This window comes from Calypte anna, chromosome 8, assembly GCF_003957555.1.
Source record: "Calypte anna isolate BGI_N300 chromosome 8, bCalAnn1_v1.p, whole genome shotgun sequence".
Classification (NCBI taxonomy): Eukaryota; Metazoa; Chordata; class Aves; order Apodiformes; family Trochilidae; genus Calypte; species Calypte anna.
The window spans coordinates 3,087,283-3,112,552 of NC_044254.1; the positions used below are offsets into that span (position 1 = coordinate 3,087,283).

At 38.7% G+C, this 25,270-nt stretch overlaps 1 protein-coding gene across 1 annotated transcript in view; it reads right to left on the reverse strand.

Moving 5' to 3' along the window:
- The window catches only part of SWT1 (SWT1 RNA endoribonuclease homolog), a 31,270-nt gene that overhangs the window by 4,734 nt on the left and 1,266 nt on the right, over positions 1-25,270 (reverse strand). Inside the window, exons 3-18 of the mRNA XM_030455680.1 lie at positions 24,659-24,717; positions 23,250-23,988; positions 21,997-22,056; positions 21,792-21,848; positions 21,015-21,144; positions 20,800-20,901; positions 19,420-19,608; positions 18,749-18,842; positions 17,752-17,888; positions 16,151-16,302; positions 14,227-14,365; positions 13,081-13,226; positions 10,995-11,203; positions 9,313-9,441; positions 3,158-3,224; positions 2,229-2,293 (exon numbers count right to left, since the gene is read on the reverse strand). Coding sequence (XP_030311540.1) covers positions 2,229-2,293; positions 3,158-3,224; positions 9,313-9,441; positions 10,995-11,203; positions 13,081-13,226; positions 14,227-14,365; positions 16,151-16,302; positions 17,752-17,888; positions 18,749-18,842; positions 19,420-19,608; positions 20,800-20,901; positions 21,015-21,144; positions 21,792-21,848; positions 21,997-22,056; positions 23,250-23,988; positions 24,659-24,717 — 2,474 coding nt within the window. The remainder of the gene's footprint in view (positions 1-2,228; positions 2,294-3,157; positions 3,225-9,312; positions 9,442-10,994; positions 11,204-13,080; positions 13,227-14,226; positions 14,366-16,150; positions 16,303-17,751; positions 17,889-18,748; positions 18,843-19,419; positions 19,609-20,799; positions 20,902-21,014; positions 21,145-21,791; positions 21,849-21,996; positions 22,057-23,249; positions 23,989-24,658; positions 24,718-25,270) is intronic.

Sequence of the window (25,270 nt, forward strand, 5' to 3'; positions counted from 1 at the left end):
TATAGCCAAAGACCTTAATCCTGTCTTCATTTGCTTGATGTTTGCAGGGGACACAACTTCTGTGTGACAAACGTGTCCCCTCACCCTGTGCTACTCAGCCAGAAAAGACAAGTTTGGGCAAGAAAGTTTTTTTTTTGGCCATGAAATTTGCCACCCACAGTTGGACATTCACAACCATGGTCCCAGTTTTCAGGCTTTCTGATAAACTCTGGACCTGGGGACACCTTTTAAACATCAGGAATTAGTTCCCTTTGGTACCTTAGCACACCACCCAAGGCTGTAGGTATTTATGCAGTTATCTTCTAACAGGTGATGATGGGGATGCCCATGAATGTGCTGGTCACCAACTCCAGCTAATTAAAAGCTTCCAAATCACTTTTCTCTACTGATACAAAGGTTGAATCTCTCTTGCCCTGCATAACTCTTCTCTCCTGACCCAGCAATTTGTATTAATTCACAGAAGATTTAGGACACCAGCATCAATCCAGGGAAAAGAAAAGCTTTTCAGAATAATTTACCTACTCAGATTAACACAATCTGCAACCTTTTATACAGCTGAGGGAACCATGCTTCCCAGCCTGGCAATTCAGACCTCACTCATATCCATACATCAGAGAAAACATTTGCCTGCCTTTTATTACCCACTGATGATTTATTAAAAAAACCCAAATATTATGTCATTTGAAAAACCTCACAGAACCTGGAATTAAAGGCCCTCAACTACATAAATTCAGAAAGAAATCTTTTTTGAGCCAGAAACCTCACAGTAAAGAATGCTCAGGCTTGCATGACACTCATTTCTAGATTTGTGTTTTCAAGGCTTTTAACTCAGCTGTACAACAGACCATTCATTTTCCTCTAACTGAACTGCAAAAAAGCCTCTGAAAATAGAAACAAGTACTTGGAACCCTAAGCTTGTTCCTCCTTTTTTTAAACTGTACTTACAAATGCCTTTGGAACACAATGGTTTAATTTATGTTTGGTAATGATGGTCACAACACAGCAACTGCAAATCTGCTCAGTTTTAAGGGTACATTTCCATCACTTAAATCACCTTGAGCACTGCAGGGTTTTGTCTTTTCCTCATTTAAGCAAAATCCTCATAAAAACAAGTTCTGTTACAATGACTTCACCAAGCAGAATGTGGGTTATAACTGAATTCCTCCAACTGCAGTCTGATGCTCCAAGCCACCTTCCAACAAACACTGATCAGTGTATGGCTCTGCCACTGAGCCAGGACAGAGGGACCAACATCTCACCTCAAAGTCAGGCAGCTGAAAAAAACCACTGTGTAGCTGCTAATTGTTCATCTCTAATTTAATTGCTGTGTTCTCCCACCCTGCTGTAATAGTAGGTCATATAAAGATGAGAAAAAAAAAAAACATAGAATCCTAGAACTGGCTGGGTTGGAAGGGACCTCAGAGATCATCAAGTCCAACCCTTGATCCACTCCCGCTGCAGTTCCCAGCCCATGGCACTCAGTGCCACATCCAGGCTCTTTGGAAAGATCTCCAGACACGGAGAATCCACTACTTCCCTGGGCAGCCCATTCCAATGCCTGATCACCCTCTCCAGAAAGAAATTCTTTCTCATCTCCAACCTAAACCTCCCCTGGCACAACTTGAGACCCTGCCCTCTTGTCTTGCTGAGAGTTGCCTGGGAAAAGAGCCCAACCCCCCCCAGCTCCAACCTCCTTTCAGGGAGTTGGAGAGAGTGATGAGGTCTCCCCTGAGCCTCCTCTTCTCCAGCCTCAACACCCCCAGCTCCCTCAGCCTCTCCTCATAGGATCTGTGCTCCAGTCCCTTCCCCAGCCCAGTTGCCTCCTTTGGACCTGCTCCAGCACCTCAATCTCCTTCCTGAGCTGAGGGGCCCAGAACTGGACACAGGACTCAAGCTGTGGCCTCACCAGAGCTGAGCACAGGGGCAGAATCCCTTCCCTGGACCTGCTGGCCACGCTGTTCCTGAGCCAGCCCAGGATGCCATTGGCCTTCTTGGCTACCTGAGCACACTGCTGGCTCCTGTTCAGCTTCCTGGCAATCCAGACTCCCAGGTCCCTTTCTGCCTGGCTGCTCTCCAACCACTCTGTCCCCACTCATCTTCCCTTTGCCTCTCCTACAGTGGTGACTTTTTATTCATCCAAACCATTTCTCTTTCAGTACCCTGGTTAATACAGAACATGCTAAAATGCTGTCTCAAAACCCATTTGGTGTGGCCAGAACTCAGCTTACCTATATGTCTCTTGTGAAATGCACTCGTAGAGCTCCTCAGCAGTGAATTTTATACTGTTATTTATCTAAAACAAAGAACAAACAGAGGAATTTGCCAAGTATCAATTAAAATGATACAGCTGGTATAGCCCAGATGGTTAATGTACCCCCTACCAGACCCTTGGGTTGAGACAGTATATTAACAAACATGCCATGCACTATAAAATCAAGTATTACAAATCAACAATCATGGTTGCATGTAAGAGGAGTCAAACATGTCACTCCAACTCCATTTTCTAACAACTTCTGCACAGATCTAGATGATCTTAAATAATACTTCATCCCTTCTAACTTTACCCCAGAGTTCTACAGCAAATTAATTTCCTGGCTTTCAGTAACTCCAGGTCTAGAGTCACCCTGTATGTACAGTCCAAAATCCAAAGATATTTCCTATATAGAAGACTCACATCTGAAATATGTGATATCCTAAATGGAAAAAATACTTCTATTCTACTGCAAACATTCATTTCAACTTTTCCTCTTAAAATTTTCCAGCACAAATGGGTTAAAACTTCAGAAATAACAGATAACTTCAAATATTCTTTTTTTTTCCTCTCTGAACTGCACCCAAAATTCTTCACTGCTCTCTTCAGATGTAGTCAGGGATGTTCTGATGGCTTCAGCTCCAAGGTTTTCCACTCTTGAGAGTAAATCACAACAAATGAGCACCCAGAAAGGCATTCAAGCAATCCAAATACTGGTAGAGATACAAATAACTTTTGGTAGGTACCAACTAAAAATCTATTTTTATGTCCAATATTTATAAATAAAAGAAATCTTCAAAGCTCTAGCTTGGTGGAGACACAATTGTAAGAACTACTTGAAATAAAAAACCCAAACAGAATTGCATGTGAAAAAAAAACCCCAACACAATAAAGAAAACTTCATACCTCATTTCTTGTGAGGAAGTTATAGAGGCTCCAAATATCTTGGAAACTACTGGTTGGTGTCAAAATACTGAAAAAGAGAGGTTTGGGGATTTTTAAAAGAAAGTATGAAAGGATTGTATGGAAGAGTTAAAAAAAAAAAAGTATTTCATGGGGAAAGAAAAATCTAATTTTCTTAACCAGAAAGAAAAATGCTGATCTTTGAAGAATTCTCTCTTCCACTCCTCTAAAAGAATTAAACAAGCTTGCTATTTCTCTAGGGATTTTCTATGAAGGTTTTTCCTAATTTCAATTTCAACTGATTTTTTTTTTTATGAGCTATTTTTCTCCATAGATGGGAAGAAAGCCAGCAAAAATCCAACCCCTTTTGTTTCAGAGAAGCAAAGGCTGCTGTATTAACCTGGAGCCAGAGAAACACAACACAGAATTTTCCCACACCAACTCAAGTTTTGACTCTTTCCCTCCAGAATTCTAACACAGAACTCAAATGCTCCTTGTTTACACTTGCTCCTTGTTTCACTACTTCTAATAATAACCAATTCCCACCCAAAACTGCAAAAGGAAAACAGGGCTTGGCAGCTGATGAGAGGTGTTTTTATGAACCATATACTGTGTGAAAAACTTATTTATTTTATTTTATTTAGCTGTGACTCCATACAGCTCAGACTTCCCCAAAATCCAGTCCTTATCCCCCACATTAAATGTAGAGATGTGTCCTGGTTTGGGCCAGGATAAAGGTGATTTTCTGTCTTGTACTTTTGCTTTTAGCTCAGTCTCTTGTAAGTAGTTGCACTTGCTGAAATTAACAGCAAGTTTCTCAGACAGTGTGTGCTTCTAGGACTGATAACACTTGATGTTTATAGTTACTGCTAGAGACTGGTGTGCAGAGCCAAGGACACTGCTCAGCTCTGAGGAACATTTTACTGTCCAGGAGGATAAAGAGATTCCACCTGCAGCCTCCTTTGGGGAGGAACAGACAAGATAGATGCCAGAATTGACCAAACAGAGCATTCCATCCCATACACCTCATACTCAGTATAAATTTGAGGCATCACAAGGGTCAAGCCAGATTTCCTGCTTCCCTTCCTTCCCCTGGCATCCTGGGAGGATTCCATCCCTTCCTCTGCCTGTGCTCCTGATCCATCCCAGCCCATATCTGTGTGTTCCTGCCTCCAGCTCCCAACTGCTGCCGACTCCAGGAGTCCGGCCTGGACTTTACCAGAGCTGCCCTGCAGCCTCGGTGGTGACGTGAGAGTTATTGGGGGGAAAAGGGGGAAGGAATGTAGTATCCATTTTCCTGTATATTTGTATATATTTAGTAATTTTTTTCCTATTTATCATTACTGTTTCATTAAAGTTGTGTAGTTTAGTTTCCAACCCATCAGTCTTTCTCCCTTATTCTGTCTCCTTTCTTTATCAAGGAGAGAGAGATGAACAGAGAGCATCTGTTATTTGGTTTAATTGCCGGGCCAGTGTTAAACCCTGACAAGATGTCACCTGCAGAGGAAAGCATCAGCTTTTGCCTCTTCCTCCAAGGTGCTGTGAAGTTCTGAGATGTGCACCCCTCTCCACAAGGCTCCAAAAATGCTCCAAGAAGGAAGTGATTCTCCCCAAAATTAATCCTCTTTATCTATTTCTGGGGATACAATTCATTTATACCTCAGTGTAACCACATTTGTATTCACTAAGGAAAAGCAGAACCCTCTTCAAGATTACAAATCTACATTTAAAAGTATGTAACACTTGGTGACACTGTGAGAAATACTGACAAAATTCTGCCTTGTGTCAAGTCTTAAGTATCTAAATAATGATTAAAAAGATGATTGGATTTGGGGGAAAACAAAATTGAAAAGAAATCTCTTAGGGAAGCTCTATTTACTTTCCCATGGGAAAGTGACCAAATTCTTCCCTCCCTCCCTTGCAAGCTCTGAGCCTTTATAAATTAATTCATTAATTAGGAACTTAAAAAAAAAACAAACACAAAAACCTACAAAAACCTCAACTGCAGAACAAATAAAACATCCCAGTTTAAAGACATTGGTTTTTAAAGGCTGGAAGACCAAGCCATGCCACAGGATTGATCATAACCATAAAATCCAGTTTATTTTCATCATGATTTTACAGGGGACTTGTAACTGTTACAGAAATCAGTCACACAGCCTTTCCCACCTTCACAAGAAGCTGCACCCAGAATTTAGTCCTAAAACTGAAACGCTTCACTTGCCAGCTCTGAGTCAGCAAGAGAACCAAACTAGTGGGGGTTTGCCTCACAAGCACCTCAAAGCCTTCAACTGCTGCCACAGTGAGAAAACTATAAAAAAAAAGCCTAAAAAAGCCTAAAACAGAGGCATAGACAATCTGGCAAGCACCCTTGGAAACACTGGGAATCTTGGCAGCTTGGATGGCATCTCAAGTTCCCACTTGGCAGCCAGCAACCCCCCCTGCATGGACAGTGCAGAACTTGAGTCATCTGCAACCTAAATAAATGAGTCCACCTGAGCCTGGGAAAGGGCAATATTCAGCACTGGTAACTCTTGTACCACTCTATTTCTCTTTCATGGACAAAGCAGGGAGGTTTCCAGGTTTGTTCTCCTAAAACAGAACCATAGAAAACACAAAAGATAAAGCAGTAACTTCACCTGAAGGCCATTTCATGTTGCTACACAGTAAATTGAGGCAAAATATGTTAATTTCACTATTTTTCCTGCTGGAAGGATGTAGGGTAGGACACTGCTGTCCCCACTGAGCTGCTGGTGGGAAAGCCAGCCTGGGAAAGCTTCCTATGGGAAGGATGGAGGGCTGGGGGATGAGGTGGCTGCTGAGTGAAGGAAGTGCTGTTATTTATTATGGGACTCTTGTTTTTTGGGAAGAAAAACGTATGTCTGGGCTATGAAAAGATGAAGAAAGAAAAGGTGAGCAGAGCAGGCAGCAGGATTCCATGGTGCTGCCTTTTCCTTGAGCTTTATGACATCTCTGCATGGCTGATTCTGTTCCTCTAACTCCTCATTCCCCATCCCAAGGGCAGAGAGATGACTGGAGACTCCATATTTCATTCCATCACTCTTAGCATGGCTCCATCTACAGCAAACCAGCTTGAGAGTGAGTTCTGAAGCAACATTAGGCTGGAATTCCAAGGTTATTTTTAGCCCCCTGGTTTTGCTCAGACTTTGAATTCTCCTGTGTGTGACAGCCACAGAATTACAGAATGGTTTTGGCTGGAGGGGACCCTAAACCTCATCCAGTTCCAACCCCCCTGCCATGGGCAGGGACACCTCCCACCAACCCAGGTTCCTAAACCCCATCCATCCTGGCACTGAACACTTCCAGGGATGAGGCATCCACAACCTCCCTGTGCCAGGGTCTCACCACCCTCACACTAAAGAATTTCTTCCTAATATCTAACCTAAATCTATCCTTTTCCAGCTTAAAACCCCCACCCCTTGTGCTATCACCCCATGCCCTTGTACAAGGTCTCTCCCCAGTTTTCCTCTGGGCCACTTTCAGGTCCAGAAAGCCACTGTAAGGTCCCTTCAGAGCCACCTCCTCTCCCTGCACAAACCTGACACTAGGAAAGCACCAGCACCACACACACTGCATTTAACACTTCTCAACCATTACTAGAGAAAAAAAAAACTATTTATTTATTCAAATTTCTAACACAATTTAGGCTACTGCAGACTTACAAATGATTTCATTAGTTTTTCCCAGGCTATGCAGTCTCTGCACTCTCCATTCACTGTTTTAATTTCTTGTGAAGACATGAAATTAAAAAACCCACTGCTTTTTGTACTGCTGACCAAAATTAGCATTATTGGTTGAGCTCACTGTAAGTCCCCAGACCTCAGATGGATAAGGTCTGATTTTGGAAAGAAAACACAAAGTAAAATGTGTAATAAAGCATGTAAGTCATTTCATGTTAAATCCTGTAGCTTATTTTATAATGTTTGCCTGGCTTATCACTATTGCTTTTGGATTTGGGATATGAACTGAGAATTCTGCCACTTGGCTCAAAGTTTTACAATATCTTCAATAAAAAATATCTGGTATTTTCAAGGAAGAATCATTGCTACACATGGAGTACTGAAAAGAAGCTGGTGAAAGAAGAACTTGAAGAGTAACTTCCCCCACAAATTCTTAGCAGGTCAGCATTCATAAAACATGCTTATTGCTGGTTTTAACTCAGAAGGAACTGGAGACAAGCTCAAGTCCTGGAACACATTGTTCTGTAGAAAACTGTAACACATTTTTCTCTTCAGGGTGATGATTTCACATCACCTTCACTGTCTACTTATTTTAAACCATTTGAGTTCCATTCATCTCCTGTAGCCACCATTCTGTGAAAGCATTGCCTAATGTGAACCCCTATAGATACATTTAAACACTGCTGCTGAGTTAATTATCTGTGATAAACTCTCAAACTTCTTCTCTCTCCAAAGCTAGAGGGACCAAATCTCTTCCAGCAGATTCCCTGGAAGAATTTCTAAAAGTGATTAAAGTTCTGGCATGAACTTGAAAACTGTGAATTGTAGAAATTCAGCTCTAAAAACCTGTATGATATGACAGAAGTCATAAAAACAGGGTAAGGTGCAAAAAGCTGTTAATAAAGACCTCTTACATGAAATAATTTCCTTTTTTTCTTTTTCTAATAACCTGTATTTGTCATAAACACATTCTGGTCATCAATTCTTTAGTGGTGTCCCTAATGCAATATTTTCTTTATGATGAAGAGTATCATTACATACATTTATCTCAAGAAGCACAATTGTCCTCTTCTGATTGTTTTTAACACTCTGAAAATCTGAACTTTTAATGCAGTTGAACTTTCAGTATAACTTACCTGTAAAACTTCCAAACTTTCACAAGAAATATTCTCTCTTTTTTGTTCTGGACAGCAAGGAATAGAAACTAACAGTATAAACACCTGTATTTTATCACTAAAAGCTGCATTACTTCCAAATATTCAAGCTACAATTTTTCACTATTTTTTTTCCAGGTGTTTCCTTCTCTGCAATCACACCTTTAGATGAACTGTGAGTTACTAATTCTTTTTCCAAAAATCAAGAAAAATAAATATACTCTAAACAAGTTTTAAAAAGGCTGAGTGACCTCAGACAAAATGAGCCTCCCTCTTGCTTTTGAAAACTTTAGACTTCTTGTTTTAACACTCTGTAACCTACATAAAGCTACAATGGTTCATAAATACAGCTTTTGACTCTTTGGAAAACCCACTCAGAATTCTCCAACTAACTTATGTATCTATTTTGAAGTCTAAAACAGGAGATGTAAAGGAAGAGTCTCTCTGAATTTCTTACTCCATGATGCCCTCTATTGCAAAATAAATTCAGAACAGGAACTTCCAAATGCAGCCCTGCAGAGAAACTACTGGATGCACAAATAAATTTCTGTTTAGTGGCAGAAAAGACTTTTAGAAGTATGAGAGAAATTTTTAAAGCCATTTTATCAATATTACTGAGTTCCATGGTAATGACATGGAACAGAAAAGAGGCTCAGGGGAGACCTCATCACTCTCTCCAACTCCCTGAAAGGAGGTTGGAGCCAGGGGGGGGTTGGGCTCTTTTCCCAGGCAACTCTCAGCAAGACAAGAGGGCAGGGTCTCAAGTTGTGCCAGGGGAGGTTTAGGTTGGAGATGAGAAAGAATTTCTTTCTGGAGAGGGTGATCAGGCATTGGAATGGGCTGCCCAGGGAAGTAGTGGATTCTCCGTGTCTGGAGATCTTTCCAAAGAGCCTGGATGTGGCACTGAGTGCCATGGGCTGGGAACTGCAGCAGGAGTGGATCAAGGGTTGGACTGGATGCTCTCAGAGCTCCTTTCCAACCCGGATGATTCTGTGATCTTGAAGCATCATATTCCCATTAAATCTCATTCACCATGCATATAAACTGCTACCACAGGACTTCTTGCAAGAACTTCAGGACTGGAATAAAAATAACCAAGTTTAGCAGTAACCTGCTTTATAACAACCTTTTTGTTAGAGAAAAAACCTCACACAGCAATGGAAATGAATCAGTTACCACCATGTGCTCCAGCTCACATTTCTACCCATATTTTTCTGTTTCTACTTTCATAATGTTTAGACCATTTCTTTGAAAGACAATTCCTTGAACACCAGAAGCTTTTATGACTGGCTTACATGCTTACCTACTAATTCCTCCATGGATATCATTCACAGCTGCCAAAAGTTTCTGCAGACCTAAAAAAGCTTCTTCAAATGAAGACTTTGCCATCATAGTTACTGCACGGAGGTCCAACTTTTGGAAAATTTCAATACTAGTATTAGAAAGCAAGAAAGGGAAAGCAAACAAGCAAGAAAGAAAAAAAAGCAAGAAGAGACATTGAGAAGCAGTTAATAAAAATCCTCAACATTCAGAGAAACCCAGTACCTATTGTATGCATTGCATTTTGACTACTAAAAAAAGCCAACAAGGTGAAATGTATATCTATATTAAAATATTAAATACCTGAAATACTCTTAAAATACAGGAGAAAGAATATGCCCTACAATTGTACTTCTCTATTTAACACTCTCCTTGATGACTGCATTCTGTAACAGTATTTTATCTTTTATTTAAATAGATTTATCATTAATCTTCACTTGAAATTGAAACAGCCTCTTCATGCACATCCTGAGTAACACTTACTTAGAAAAATATATTTCAGCTCAAGAAGCAAAGTGCTTTCCAGCATTTTTTCAAGCAGCTTCATCCCAGATTTACTGGAATGGGCTTGACACCTTCACTGCAACAGCTGAGTTGGGATGATGAACTGATTAAGTGCTCTCATGAATAATTACTCCCAGAGGTGTGAGTTAAGCAGCAGTTTCTTGATGTGAGCATAAAAAGTGTGGAGTGACACATGCAATTCTAAAAGTTCATCCTCTTTTCACATCCTGGTCCTTAACAGGTGGCAAGAGCCAAGAGTTCAGTTGCATTTTCATCACTGAGTGGTACACTTGAAAGGGTTTTTCTTCAATACCTTCTGAGTGTTTATTAGGTGACCACCCAAAAGGAGCTCCTCTGTACTTGGTGTAACTCAGAGCACCTCCTTTTAAAAGATTTCAGATTAAGACTAGAAAAAGAAACAGAATCTATTCAGATTTTGTGATGACATCCAAGAGAATGGAAAACCTGCCTGAAAAAATCAGGGAGAAGCCAAAAATAATCTAAAAAAAACCAACAGTGAAATTTCTAGATGGAGGAGGGCTGTTTTCCAGCTATGCTGAGTTTGTATGAGAAAGGAAATTTATCACTAAGTTCTGCATTTGAATTGTGTGGAGTGAAAGATTTTGCTTAACAATAAAATGTACTGTATTTTAAATTTATTTCAGTTTTTTTTCTCTTTTTAAAGTAAATAATTTTGCAAAGGTTAGTATACCTTCAGAGGATTTGGGGAGAAAATAACCACAAGAAAACGTAGAGATTGAATATCTCTTTTTAAAAAAAAAATGATTCATGTCCTGCACTTGTAACTTACAGGGTTTTTAACACCATTCTCTAAGGTAACCTATTTCAGCCTCTGTCCAGAAAAAGAGCAGCAGACCAGACAGATCACTGACTGCATTTACAAAACAATTTCCATGCTCCTAATCTCTTTCTGTGATTTTTTTGTCCATTTTGATTAATTGCTAACAGCTTCTTGTCTGAGATAGGAAAAACCAAAACCAAAAACCAAAACCAAAACCAAACCAACCAACCAAAAAACAACCTGAAAACAAACTAACAAAAACCCCAGCAACAACAGAAAAGCTCAGTAATTTCTAAAGTGGATTTCTTTGCAAATTCTGCAAGGTTATGTAGAAGTTCCAAACAAAAAGCACACTGTACCTGTAGAGGTTCATTGTATTCCACAGACTTTCAAGGACTGACCAGATTTCCTGGTACCTGTTTTCCTGAGCCATGTGAAATGCTGGTTGTAATTTACTTTCTTCAGAGTTTTGCAGGCTTGGTGTCATTGCTTCCATTTTTTCACAGACAGCATTTTCTGAAAGAACCATGATGTCTTCTGATAAATCCTGCTCACTGTCTGACCTCACCTTATAAAACAGTTTAGCAAACAAATAATGAGTTCATTTGTTTCCTAACTTCAGAAAAAATGAATACTTCTACTTTTTATTTGTTGAGGTAATGCTCAAAAAAGCAAGGCAGATCTCTTCTAGTCCTTAACTTCTTTATTATAGTCTCTGCATCTGAAGCATCTCTGAGTCTTTCACCAAATCTTTCTTCTTTATGTGTATATTCTATTGCTATTTATACAAATAGGAAACAGAAGTGAAGGGAAACCCTGCTCCAAAGCTTCCAAACTTAGCACCAATGAGTTTTTTATTCCCTGTGCCATGACTGGTGGCATATTTTTCTCTGCAGCAGAACAAACTATTCATCTTCTCATTTGGTAAACTGGTTCAGAGAATTTGCCCAGTTTAACTCAAACTGGCCCAACCAGTTTGTTTGGGAGCAGCTCTTGGTGAAGCCAGACACTTGCCACAACAAGGGGAGCAGGGAAGAAGTTTTCAGATAAAAAAGTTGCTGCCACACTGCTCACAGGACTGTGGCCCAAGCAGATGACTGCAATGCATAAAATAGTTACAGCACAACAGACAATCAGCTCTCCCCAGATCATCCTTCCTCTCTTTGGACCTTTTTCCCTTCAGCTTTTCCCACAATTTTTACAGATGGTCCAAACCTGCCTCCTTCCCCATATAGAGAATTATTTCCAGTCATCCATGCTCATTATTCCATTATTTATGCCTCTGTTGAAACACAACAGTAATTCAGAATGATCTGATTATTTTGGGCAAGATGTACTCTGTATATAGACAAGTTCAAGTTGTAATCAGAAAGGGACACAATTAGTGTCACAGCCAGCAATGAGCAAGGGCATCCTGGAATAATGAGGCCTTCGATGCAGCAATTCTGAGGATACATTATTAACTTGTCAGAGAAGACTCAAGGTCTATACAGATAAGAGGGTCTAGGGAATGCAGGATGTGATAAAAAGAACTAAAATCAAGTAGAGATTGACTGCTGAACCAGTCCTGGGTGGCTGAAGCTACAGACCTTGTGATATTGGTTTTTTTAGTTGAACTTAGTTCATTATTATGGCATTAAAATACTAAAAAACCCACACCTCCAGGTCAAAAAGACCCCTACCCAGGTGAAGACCCTCCCCCTGAGAATGCATGGCAATAGGAATAGTGATGTAACTATATTATAATTATATGTAAAGTGCTAAACCAATCGTTGTATAGAGGACATTTGGAAAATTACTAAATTGACAGTTTTGTGTATAAAAATACCATGGGAAATCTCACTTGGTGTGCTTGAACTGTAGAAAGCCAAGCACTCAGCTTTGCACAGAAATAAATAACACTTCCTTCCTAAAGGCAGCTGCTCTATCAGTGCTTCAGGATTGAAGGTAAAATGGTCACAGTTACACACAGAACCAGCAGAAACCACAAATCAAGACACTGACATTTCTGCTCCAGCAACTCAGAAACAAGCTGGAAGTAAAAACTTGCTCCTCAGGACACAAAAGATACAGAAAAAAATTTTTTTAATCTTCATCCTCAAGGCCCTTTCCCATCAGCAAAAGAAAACACATTTTTTTGTGAATAAAATAAAGCTTTTCAGTCACTCTCCCAATAGTGACACATTGCTATTAGGACCATAAAAAAGTCTAACAAGCACATACCTAAAGGCCAGTATTTATTACATGAAAATAAAAGTTATATTTGGGGGTCTATTAAAGATTAGCAACAAGTTTTCCTGCAATAATTCCTTGAAAATACATATGGGAAAAATATATGGGAATGATTTCAAAGGCTAAGGCAGGTTTGTAATGAGCATGGAGCAACTTCAGGAAGGTGTTAGGTGAAGAAATACTGAAGAAATTAGGTGAAGAAATTCCCCTTACCTCTGTGAGTTTCTGGTACAGCTTATTCACTTCAGTGAAAGCCTGGGGAAGCACCCCATTATAGTCTGACCTTGAACTGAAAGCATGGAACAATTTTTTGGATTCCTGGAGCAAGACACACACTGTTGAGGAGTCAAATGGTCCACCTTACAGTTAAAGGTTAATATGGGAAAAAGAAAAGAAGAAGAAAAAAAAAAAAGTATTAGATGCTAGGTGTGATCAGGCTTTGGAGGCAGATTTAATGGTCAAATTAAATTTGGATTAGCTGAAGCACATAAAAAGCCTTGAAAATGGTTCAGAAGTATTAAATCAAATAGTTTCTAGGGAAACCCTTTGTGAAGTTAACATTTCTTGGTTCTTAATCAAGTCTTCCAAACTTCTGGCAGCATCTGACAAGCAGAGCAGCTGGCAGATCTAAAATAATTCTGAAGAACAGCAACATCCCAAAAAAGGTAAATCTATTCTTAAAATATCTTAATTAAAGGAAAGAGGTTTAGGGGGTTTTTCCTGCCTTTGTTTGAAAACAAATCTCCCTGCCCTCACCTAGCACCTAAAGTACTCCTTACTCCTCCATGATTTATTTGGCAAATGCAGATCACTTGGCCACACAAGTGGGAAAGGAGGGAGAAAGATTATTTGCTTTATAAAAATAGTTCAAAGACTTTGGTGACAATTAATATAAAAATTCATTAAACTGTTTTTGCAGGTACACAAGAGATGCATGAAAAGAATTCTTACAAGTCATGTATCATTTAGACCATCTGGGATTATAGCAAGGACAGACCTGATCTTGGCATAATTTTATTTATTTTTATTTTATTTCTTTTCTGGTTTTTTATGTAATTCATAGCTCACAAATGTCAGTTAAATTTAAATTTAATTTTCAGTTAAATTAAAAGGTTACAAAAACAAGTGTTGGGGTTTTATTGCCTATCTGGGGAAAAAATTGTGGATCAATACACAAGTAGGTGTGACTGTCCAAGCCATGGCTCTGTTTGGATAATCTTAAATTGGAAAAAAAGCCAATGAAAGGCATCACTATCTAAAAACACAGAGTATCTGTCTCTTCAGAATGTCTCTAATTACTAAAACCAGACCAGTGAGGATTTTTCCAAGTTTACAGTTAATGTTCCCAGAGATTCTCACCTGTACAAAGGTGCTGATGGAGACAATCAATGGTTGAAAGCAAACCCCTTGGCACAATATAACCAAAGACAGCCATCCAGTGCTTTCTGTAACACTTCAGCAAGTTTGCCAAAGTCCATGGGGGCTTCAGATACAGGATCTGAAAGACAGGATGTTACCAAGTCAAAGGCTGACTTCCATATCATCATATTCCTACACATTTCCTATTCTTCAACAATGCTGTTACTTGTGCCTGCTGAAGTAGAATTCAAATGACTCCTAGAAACAAGGCTACATTCAGAGTTAACAAGAATATATATTAAAAAGATTTTATTCAAGTTAAACAAAGGTGCCCATGTAGAAGCATTCAGTGTAAAATAATATTATTTTTGGTTCCCCTTTCTTCAAGCATTCCAAATACTCTTTAGTTACCTTTCAAAGTGATTTAATGTATTACTTGCAAACAAAAGCTACAATAGCAGTTAAGTATGTCTTTGATTTTCTACTTTTGTTAAAAAAGTAAAAATTAACACACTTCTCCTACCTGTGACTATATAGGAAGTAATTCCATAATTCCACTATACAGGAAGTAATTCCAAAAAAGAAAAAGAAATTTATTTCTACCAAATGAAACCAGGTTTTGGCAAGATGTTAACAGGAATCAATGAAGTTCATCAGAAGTGCCTAAAAGCTTAACAGCTAATCAAAGCTCTATCTTATGGAACAAGTCATCCCTGCAAATGATTTTTTTTTTTTAATTAAAGCCATGGAGGCTTTTCTGCAATAAATTTAATCTTCTAACTAACCCTTATCATCTATGGGATGGAATCTAAACCAAAGCATGGAGAATTAGGAAGTGCTTTGTACACGAGCACTTATTTGCTGCTAACTCTATTTCTGAAAAACTGAGTGTTTGGAGGTTTTGTTAACACCCTTCTAATTTCTGTATCTTCATTGCAACCAATTCAGCCAGGAACAGTTTTATCCACTTGGTACCTGAAAACAGCTGTTCCCATGGGGAATAAGTGCCTGCCACAACCACCCTTCAATAATTTCTAAAAATGATGGAAAAATCCTTGAAGGATATATTTGCAATGCAGTGAGTTTACTGTGTTCAGTTTTGGGCCCCTCAGTTCAAGAAGGATATTGAGGTCCTTGAACAGGTCCAAAGGAGGGCAACCAGGCTGGTGAAGGGACTCGAACACAGATCCTATGAGGAGAGGCTGAGGGAGCTGGGGCTGTTCAGCCTGAGGAAGAGGAGGCTCAGGGGAGACCTCATTGCTCTCTACAACTACCTGAAAGGAGGATGGAGCCAGGCAGGGGTTGGTCTCTTTTCCCAGGCAACTCTCAAAAAGACAAGAGGGCATGGTCTTAAATTGTGCCGGGGGAAGTTCAGATTGGCTATTAGAAAGAATTTTTTCACGGAAAGGGTGATCAGACATTGGAACGGGCTGCCTGGGGAGGTGGTGGACTCCTCGTCCCTGGAGACATTTAAAAAGCGACTCGATGTGGCACTCAGTGCCATGGTCTAGTGACTGTGGCGGTAGCTGATCAAGGGTTGGACTCGATGATCTCTGAGGTCCCTTCCAACCCAGCCTATTCTATGATTCTATGATTCTATGAGTTAACTGTACTAGAAAAGCCAAACAGAAATGTAATGCAATTAATTTAAATAGTTCTGAAAATGTACACTGAACTTCAAGCACCTCTGTTACTCTATTATTAGCAGACTATTAAAACCTTGCACAGCCACTAATGGTCAAATAGAATAATCTTGTTCTAAAATGAAATATTAAATCTGAACACTGAACTCTTCACAGCCAGTGAACTGTTCCATTAGTGAACCAGATGACTTATATGCACAAGTATTAATCATTAAAATTCCAAGGACATTTAAACTTCTTAATACTTGACATATGAAGCAAGACAAAATAAAAAAAATCACCTCCATCCATAGGTTTCCAAATGCAATTTTCATTTCAGTCTCCAAAATACAAGATAAAACTTCTCCAAGGGTCTTTTCAAGATCTGGAAGTACATTTGGGAATCCTGCAATAAGAGCAGCATCACCTTCTTCTGTTTTCTCAAACTCTGTATCTGTCAAAACAATGATAATAAAAAGTACTTATTGCAACTGTTTCCATATCTCATTTGCTTTGACAGTATACAAATAACTTGTTCCCATAAATAAAGACAGATTGCACTTTATATTTATGATATAAAGCAGATGGGCTTTATCTAATTAGGTTTTAAATACTTCTAGTTCTACCTACTTGTACTGGGGGTAATTTAAATAGGAGCTACTAACCAAGATTAATTTTCCCAGAGTATTAACCATTTGTCATCTTACTCCACATTTCTATTTTCCTTTAATAATTCAGATTATACACAGCCACTGGGGTTATCAGCAAGTGTAAGAAGAGCATTTAACATGGTAAACTGTATTATAATATTTGGAAAAATGACCAGGCAATCCAAGAATAAAGTTCTATGTAAAGAATGCTCTCAACATCAGTGAGTTTTACAGCTACTAAGAACAGGATCCAAACTGGTTCAACTGGAAAAAACCTCCTTGCAGTTTTGCCACAGATGAGATAAGGACCTAAGGTTGCTTAAATTATCACCATCAAAAGCAATCTGAATGTGAATTTACAAAAGTGTGATGGCAAGGTTCACTCCTTTACTATATGAAAAGAACAAATGAAGGTCAGAATTGGATTGAAGTGATTTCCATGGGAGTGATTTCCTTGGTAAACCTGACTATTATGAAGGAAATTATATCACAGATGTGACAGTGAATTGGTGTGTGGAACTTCCAAAGAATATTCCCACCACTACCCAAGATTTATCAAACTTAATCTGGGTCTGGTCACATAATTCAACATTGAAAGCCTTTAATCCACCTACTGATCCTGTTAAGAGCCCTTTGTTTAATTTTAGTAAGGTAATAACCTGTAATGATGGCCCAGGTGGCCCTCCTGAAACCTGGTTTATCCAGTCCCTATGAATTTTATTTTGAGGTTTGTGTGTTTGTTGAGGACAGCCCTCTAGAGGATGGAAAAATAACAATACTCAGTGTTATATACTCACCCAACAAAGCTCAGATATGTGGAACACATTACCCTGTAAAGGGTACCCACACAGAATCAAACCCTAAACTGTTTTTTATAGATTATACTGACACCTGGCCCTGTGATTCAAGTATTTACCCTCTCCCCATTGGCCTAGCATGGGGGTGTTCCAAAGGCAAGTTCTATTCATACCTCTGTCTAGAAGAGCATGTTGGAGTGGTGCTTCCGTCCCTGTGCCCATCTCATATTTCATCTCCACTTCCTTGGAGTAGAACTCCAAGAGACAGATATTTTAATAAAGGTCTCAACCATTTGCCTCAGAACATAAAAAATCTGCCCCAAACAAGAGGCATTCCCAAGAATTCAAAGTATATGAAAACTCAAGTTAGAGTAGAAACTGTTCTCTGTATCCTACACAGATTATTACATGTCTTAAAAAGCATCATATGTACACATGTAGATTAAAGAAACTTACCACATTTTGACTGCTGAAGCCCAACACACCTGTGATCCCTGTTAACATTCAGCTTCTGTAGAGCAGTAACCAAATCAGCTTTGCAGAATGCCTTGACCTCACTCACAATGGCTTTATTGCATAGATTTTTATCATCCCTAGGATTGTGGACATAAACCTGACATTACTACATAGTAATAAAAGCAACACACTGAAAAAAATGCTTTAAATAAGCTTATTTCATGAGCTTCGTTGTATAAAGATTTCTTTCTCAAGCAATTAGAAACAGTCACAAAAACACTAAACCAGAAAATTAACTACAGCAGCTATACTGAAAAAAAAAATAGAAACATGCTGGAAAATGTTTCAGGGTCTGTGTTAGCTTTAAGAAAATATCTACCCTACAGCAATGATGCCCAATTGCTATGATTTTTGAATGCAAACAAGGCAGTGATTTTAAGACAGTAAATTTAACCCTCATTTTCCTTACTGTTCTGTACATTTTCTTTACTGTTCTACTGGCAATATTGTCCCAAATGCTGCCCTGAGGCACACACTGGTTCAGCAGAACTACCACAAAGACACAGGACAAAGCTGGAGCTTCATACTCCCTCAAAAATGCCCACTGGTTATAACAGTGAAGGTTAAGTGGATTTTCAGATGAAAAGCACTTCTGAAGTCACCTCTTGCTCCTCACTCAGATAAGCCTAAGATCATTATAGCCCTACCAACCCAGTGTAACCAGATTTCAGTCATTATATAAATACTTGCTTCTACTTTTTAAGTAACATTTTTCTACGAGAAACGTGTAAAATCTGAGAAGGTTGTTTTAAAAAGTTTTAAAATTGAATACTGAGTAAACTTAATTCTACCTCAGGCACAGGAGGTGATAAAGTCTACAACCTTTGAGTTTTATTATACCCTTCTACTCTAGCTTTCAAAAGAGTGATTTTTCTTAAATAATGTCATGAAACTAACTTGCACCCCATAGGAGACCTGAACCCATGCAGGGACTCACGTGCAGAGTATGACAACAGCTTGAGGAAAGAGGTTCTGGTACTGCAGACAACACTGTAAAACACGATCATCGTTGTTCTCATCACTCAGGCCATCTGCAAGTTCAGTGGAGACAATGTTGACACCCTCAGAAACAACTCAGGGAAAGAATTCCTTCAGTGCTGTCATGGTACTGTTCTTAAATGCAATGCTCCTCAAACAAGGGCAGAGAAGTGCATGCTATACACAAACCTGAGCTTTGAATTCTTAGGTGCTACTCCTCATTTTCCAAATCAAAAAACCACTCAAAACCAGAATGGTTTTGCCAGGAAGCATCAAGTGAGCCACACGTAAATTTGAGTGCTCTCAATTTTGTGAGGGCTGCATCAAAAGCAAAAGCATGCAACATTTCCTTAGCTTACAGATTAAAGAAAATTCATCCACTTGCTACTTGAAGTATTCTCCCATTTACCCACAGAAGTGTGAAATCACTGATAAATCAACAGTAAACGAAGCAATAATCTAAACAAGGTATTTGTGTACTATAGTTTGGATATGCTCTGATGGCTGCTCTAAGATATTAGCTGCTTTTAATGAAAAAACTGGAGAACACAGACTATTCAGCTTCAAAACTCAGTGCTAAGGTTGACACTAGGTTAACTATCCAAAACAAATTGATTGCAAATAAATTACATATTTTTTGAGATGCAAGCTGCATGGATTGCCCCCACAATTTAGGATCTTGGTTTTTGAGACACGTGTAGATGAACTGGACTGCAGGGATAGCTTTGTCCCGGACGTGCTGCAGCATTTTCCCCTTCTTCAAATTGTCCAACTCTTGCAGAACAACCCAAGGAATTATTAATGCAAGTCTGCCAACTCCTACAAGGAAAAAAAAAACACAAAAACAAAGCAAAACACAACAAAACCACCAACCAAACCAACCAAAGACATTTAGAAAAGCCACCCAAGGTAATTTTTAATTCAAACATTATATTTACCTAAGCTCACACAACTTCTTTGCCAGTAGTTTTCAAGAACATCTAGCTCTAAAGAATTAACAACTGAAAAATACTAAGTTCCCTCTTTCCAACCTAACTCAAACTGGCACTACGTTGGTTACATGTAAAATGGACAACAGGTTAACAAAAGGAATAAACTATTTTAATCAACAGAATACTTTGGCAGCAGTGTGTAGCAATGTTGTAAAATTTATGTGCATTAACATCCTATCATACACTCACTGTAAGCTGTTAAAGAAAGTGACAGCAGCTGAAAGAACAGCCTGAAAATACACAAATGACCACAAGAGTCACTGTGCAAAAACAACAGTCAAATGAAAGGTTTATGTTTATTGCTAACGAGCATTCCTAAGCCAGGATGCAAGCAGACTGGAAAATGGTTTTATTTCTAAGTATGGTTTGAACTTTTTAACTATTAACTTGAAATACATAGAAAACAAGGAATTTCATTACTGTTCTGTTGGCCCACCCATGACAAATAACTTTTTCTTTTTCATTCACATTATAAGAACAGAATTTTGAAAAATCAGCTCATATCCATCTGCTTTGGAATTAATAGCTCAGGAATCAGCAGCTTTCTGAACATAATGTGTTTGGTGCAGGAACAGAAATTGGGAGCTGCAATATTTTAACAAAGGCAAACAACCAAGGGTACACAATGCAACCATTCCTAATATGGGAGACAGCAATACCCTGACACACTCTTGAAAATTACTCAAGACCCATATATATATATATATATATGATAGTTATAAGAATATGAGGTACTTGAGCTCTGAAGGCTGCTGTAAGCTATTAGCTAATTTTAATTAGCAAACTGCACAGTGAAGTTTGGTGATTAAAACAGTAGGTTGAACTTTCACAGATGAACTTTCCTTAAGAGACAGCCTCCTATGATTCCCAAAAGCAGCCTCCCAGGTGTGAGCCTTTTGCCTCTGTATGAAACTTGCTGCCATCTTAAGGAGCTCAACTTCAGTTTTCCTCATGCAGCCTGAAGTTTTGCATCTGTTTTTTCTTAAAATGTCTCATTGAGCACCATGTATTCACATACCTGGTATATCCTCAGATTTCAAGGATCTGATAAACTCAAGGTGACTAATCATTATATTTGTGTCAATCACCACTAATATGTTCAGACCAGAAGTATAAGACTCTGTGGGAGAAAAACAAAAAAGAGTTGTGGAAAAAAAATCACTTGTTTTCTCTCCTCAGATGATTAACCAATTGTTGCAGGAAGATGCCTAAGAATATCAAATCATGACATACCAGCAGAAACACTTAAATCCTGTTCTGGAAGATCTATTTCCATACTTGTAAGCTCTCCACAAGTCTGTACAACAGGCAGTGCCATCTTCTTTTGAATGCGAGCAAAATGCAAGTCTTCAGCTATCTGCATCTACAATGAGAAAAATTTGCATCCAGGAAATCACTCCTAAATAATCACTTACCAACTATTTCCAAAAACATACTACTGCATTAATCCTGTTTTGTTAAAACCAACTGAAAATGAAGCATGAAATATACTGTCAGCACAGAAAATGTAAAGCTACAAGATCCATCTGTACATGTAAGAACAAAATATGACCAAATATGTATGACCAGAGTATCACCTAGAAGGAAGATTTGTTGATTTGTTTATCTATGATCATTACACCTGGTGCACAAAAACTTTGTTCCATTCTTTGCTACACATGCTGCCAATTTCCTCAAAAGTGTTCCTTGAAAAAAGACACCTCTTTTCAAACTTCAAAGATAGAGGATGGGAGATAATGATAGCTGAAACATGTGAAGAACTCTTAAAAGCTCTCTAAGTTGCAAAGAATAGCAGAAAAGCAAATCATTCTCTCTTGGAAAGTTCCTGATGTTGAAGTACTTCAACAAGTTTGTTTAGTATTTGAAAAAATGCTCCACTTTTTTTTCAAGTGTGGACCATAAACCAACAATGCAAAAACTACTAAAGTTCATGGAATTGTCCAGCTGCACAGCCTCAGGGTCATGAGTTTTTAATCCAACTCAGAAGTGTTACATTGAAGCATCACTAACCTCTTGGTCCGTTTCTGCAGTCTGACTGTCTCGAGGGAGTGGAAAGATCTCAAAGCTCTGTAGGAAAAATTAAAAAAAACCCGAAACAAACAAACCCAAAACATATCAACACCACAAAATATCAAGGAAAAACGAGGAACAAGTGATCCCCATTTCAGGAGTTTCAGAACACAGCTCTTTGGTGTTAAACAGGTACATTGCTAACCTTCTGGGCAGGCTCTATGATATCACCAACTTGGTAGGAGTGGGATGGGACCTCAGCATTCTAGAAGTAGGAACACAAGCAGAACATGCATCAGGCTTTTAGAGAACAATGAATATTCTCAAGTCAATTGAATAGGTAACATAAAACATATTTTCAATATCCATAATGAATCAGTATTATTTCAAAAGGGTTAAGAAGGATGGCTTTCTTTTAAAAGAAAGAAATACTGTGGTTTACACAATAAGCCTATTTTTCCAGTCTCTTGTGGGTTTGTGGTTGTTATTTTTGCTCTGGGGTTCTCAGTAAAAGACATGAATTTAACAGAGTTGTGCAAAGGATCACTGGTTAAATGATTGGAGCATGTCATACAAGGGGCTGAAAGAGCTGGGACTGCTGGACCTAAAAAAGGGGGTATCTTATCAGTGTTAATAGATACCTGATGGGAGGGTGAAAAAATGGAACCAGGCTCAGAGTGGTGCCTGGTGAGAGGCCAAGAGGCAATGGGCACAAGATGAAACACAGCAAATTCCATCTGTGGAATTCCATCTATTCCATCAAAACCCCTTGCTTTGGTACAGTAGAGTGCTTGAACAGACTACCCAGAGAGGTTGTGCAGCCTCTATCCCTGAGATACTCAAAACCTGACTGAACACAGTCCTGGGGAAGCTGCTCCAGCTGACTCTGCTTGAGCAAGGGAGCTGGACTAGACAATCTCCACAGGTACTTTCCAACCTCAACAATTCCAGTATTCCATATCTAGTTATTATCTTTGCATACACACAATATAATCAAGCTACTGTAACATCAACTGAAAACTCCAGAAATGCAAGGCATGTTACAGGAGATCAAAGACAACATAGTACACATGCTGGAAGATAAGAGCTGAGGTGCAGAGGAAGAACTCTGAGCTAAAACCCAGGAAAAAATTATCACAATCCAAGCCTGAAGTTTTGCAGGGAATGTAGGTGTTTTGTCCTAGATCTGTAACAAATTCTCCTGGCATCACTTTGCCAGCAATTAATACCTGTTTGCAAGGGAGTTTTTACTGGTTGATTTATTAATTCAAAAATTATTCAAACACATAAGCTCAAAAAAACCTTCTGCTGACTCAGATCCATCTAGTTAGCCATAAAATCATGTTTTAAACTTCTAAGACAGTCTGCTTATATAAATCTTATATAAAATCTGCCTGCTAACCAGAAACTGGCCTGAAACATCTACCTGTATGATACAAAGAACAGAGTTCTCATTACCTGCTCAAAACATGATGCTGTGGCTTGCAAGTCCCTTTCTTTGGTCCCTGAATTCCCAGTATTTTCAAGAGAATCAGGATCCTTTTTTTTCCATTTATGAGAGTCCAGTTGCTGTGGTGTTTCAGCTGAAGAGAGTGATAAGGTATGTTTATTCACATGCTGTTTTTTCTTGGAAAATTCCTTATATTCTTCTTCACTCTCTTCTTTCCAAGTCCTAGATAGTGAATTTGGCTTCTCAGTGGAAGGCCTATAATCAGGCAGAGACCCTGGAGAGATGTCCAATGGATTTTTTGGAAATCTGACATTTTCACTCTGTTTTTTTGATCCATCTGGCTTTTTATGTGAATCACAGACAGATAACTTAGATTTTGCCAACACAGTTTGTTCTGCATTTAACTTTAGTTTGCAGAGTTCAACTTTCTTTTTCTTCAGTTCCTTATTCCTCTGAACTGCAAAACTATGCCAGAGTCTTTTGCCTTCTATTCCATCAAAACGACTTTTGTTGCAGCTTTCCCTGCCAGCAGTCACTCTATCAGCAGTGCATGTACTTTTTCCATGTTTAATTTCTTTGGCTTTAAATTGAATAACTATTTTCTTTCGTTTTTCCCTTTGGATTATAGAATTGTCTGTGGTTTTGCTTCTATTTGGAGATTTTTCTTGGGACCTTCTCTCAGTGCCCTGAGAAATATTAAACCTTTTGTCTTGCTTCTTCTCTCCTTCATCCTTCTCTAATTTGAATCTATAGAAACAATATGAAAAGAAGTCATGTAATCTCAGTTAAAGGAAAAAAAAGACAAAGCAAACAAACCAAAAAGCCTGCACTTATTCAGGCAGTTACAGTTAATATTTCTGAAAGCCAATCTGATTCTCCATCCCTGGAGACATTTAAAAAAAGACTGAATGTGGCACTCAGTGCCATGGTCTAGCAACTGCTCCGGTGGGTCAAGGGTTGGGCTAGATGATCTCTGAGGTCCCTTCCAACCCAGCCAGTTCTATGATTCTATGATTCTTAAAGATGAACTGTCCTTTAAAATAGTTTGATATAGCATGTTTAGCATTTACATTTTACCATGATAAATTAACAACCCAAAGCTTTTCCATCTCAGAATGAGAACATTTTCACTTCATATGAAGTTCTTTTCAACCACTGCTTATAACTGCTACACTCAAGGTGAAAAGACTGCTTCATTTGTCCTAGAATCCATTAAAAGTGTGTCAGATGCAATACAGGCCAACAAGGTAGTGCTCAAGACAAAATAAAATTGATCTTTCTATGACAGCTGTGCTGGAAGGATATAATTCCTACCTTATATGAAGTGTAGCTGCATACATTAAGAATTAAAAAACAATTCTAAACTTGTTTCTAAGCTATCTTGAACTGCCCATCTCATGACAGACCAAGAATTTACCTCCGAAATTCTGCCTCTCCTTTCATAGTATGGTTACAAGATCTTCTTTCTTCAGAGTTCTGAAAAAAGGAAAAAAGTCCATGGGCTTTCCATCCAATGGAAATTCCAGTTAAAAAAACCCCACTTTTGTGTTTGGAGCTAGCTGTTTTTTCATACTAGATTCACTATGGTTCTGAATGAGCTAACCTTGAGTAAGGCAGTCAAATACCTTGCTATAAGAACATATTAAACATATAACATATTAAACACATTGAAGATTCACATCTTTCATATACTCCACATAAGTATGCAAAATATATAGATTTCTTTCTATTTATAAAAATTCTTAGGGAAGAAAAGACTGCTTCCAGACACCCCCTAGCCTAGGTAAGGCCAAAAATGGTATTTCTGTGGGATGTTTTGTCCTGAAGAAACGTATTATTCTCATCAGATTTACTAATTACACCATGAAACTGCAGTTACATGGGTCTGGTTATGAGTAATGATAGTCCTCCCCCCCAAAAAAAACCCAAACTTGAACAGTCCTTGTTTAGAAAGCTGTTATATCACTACTTGGTATATATACCTTGCAAGGTGTATTGCATTCATTTTGTGGGATAATTAGAAGGCAAC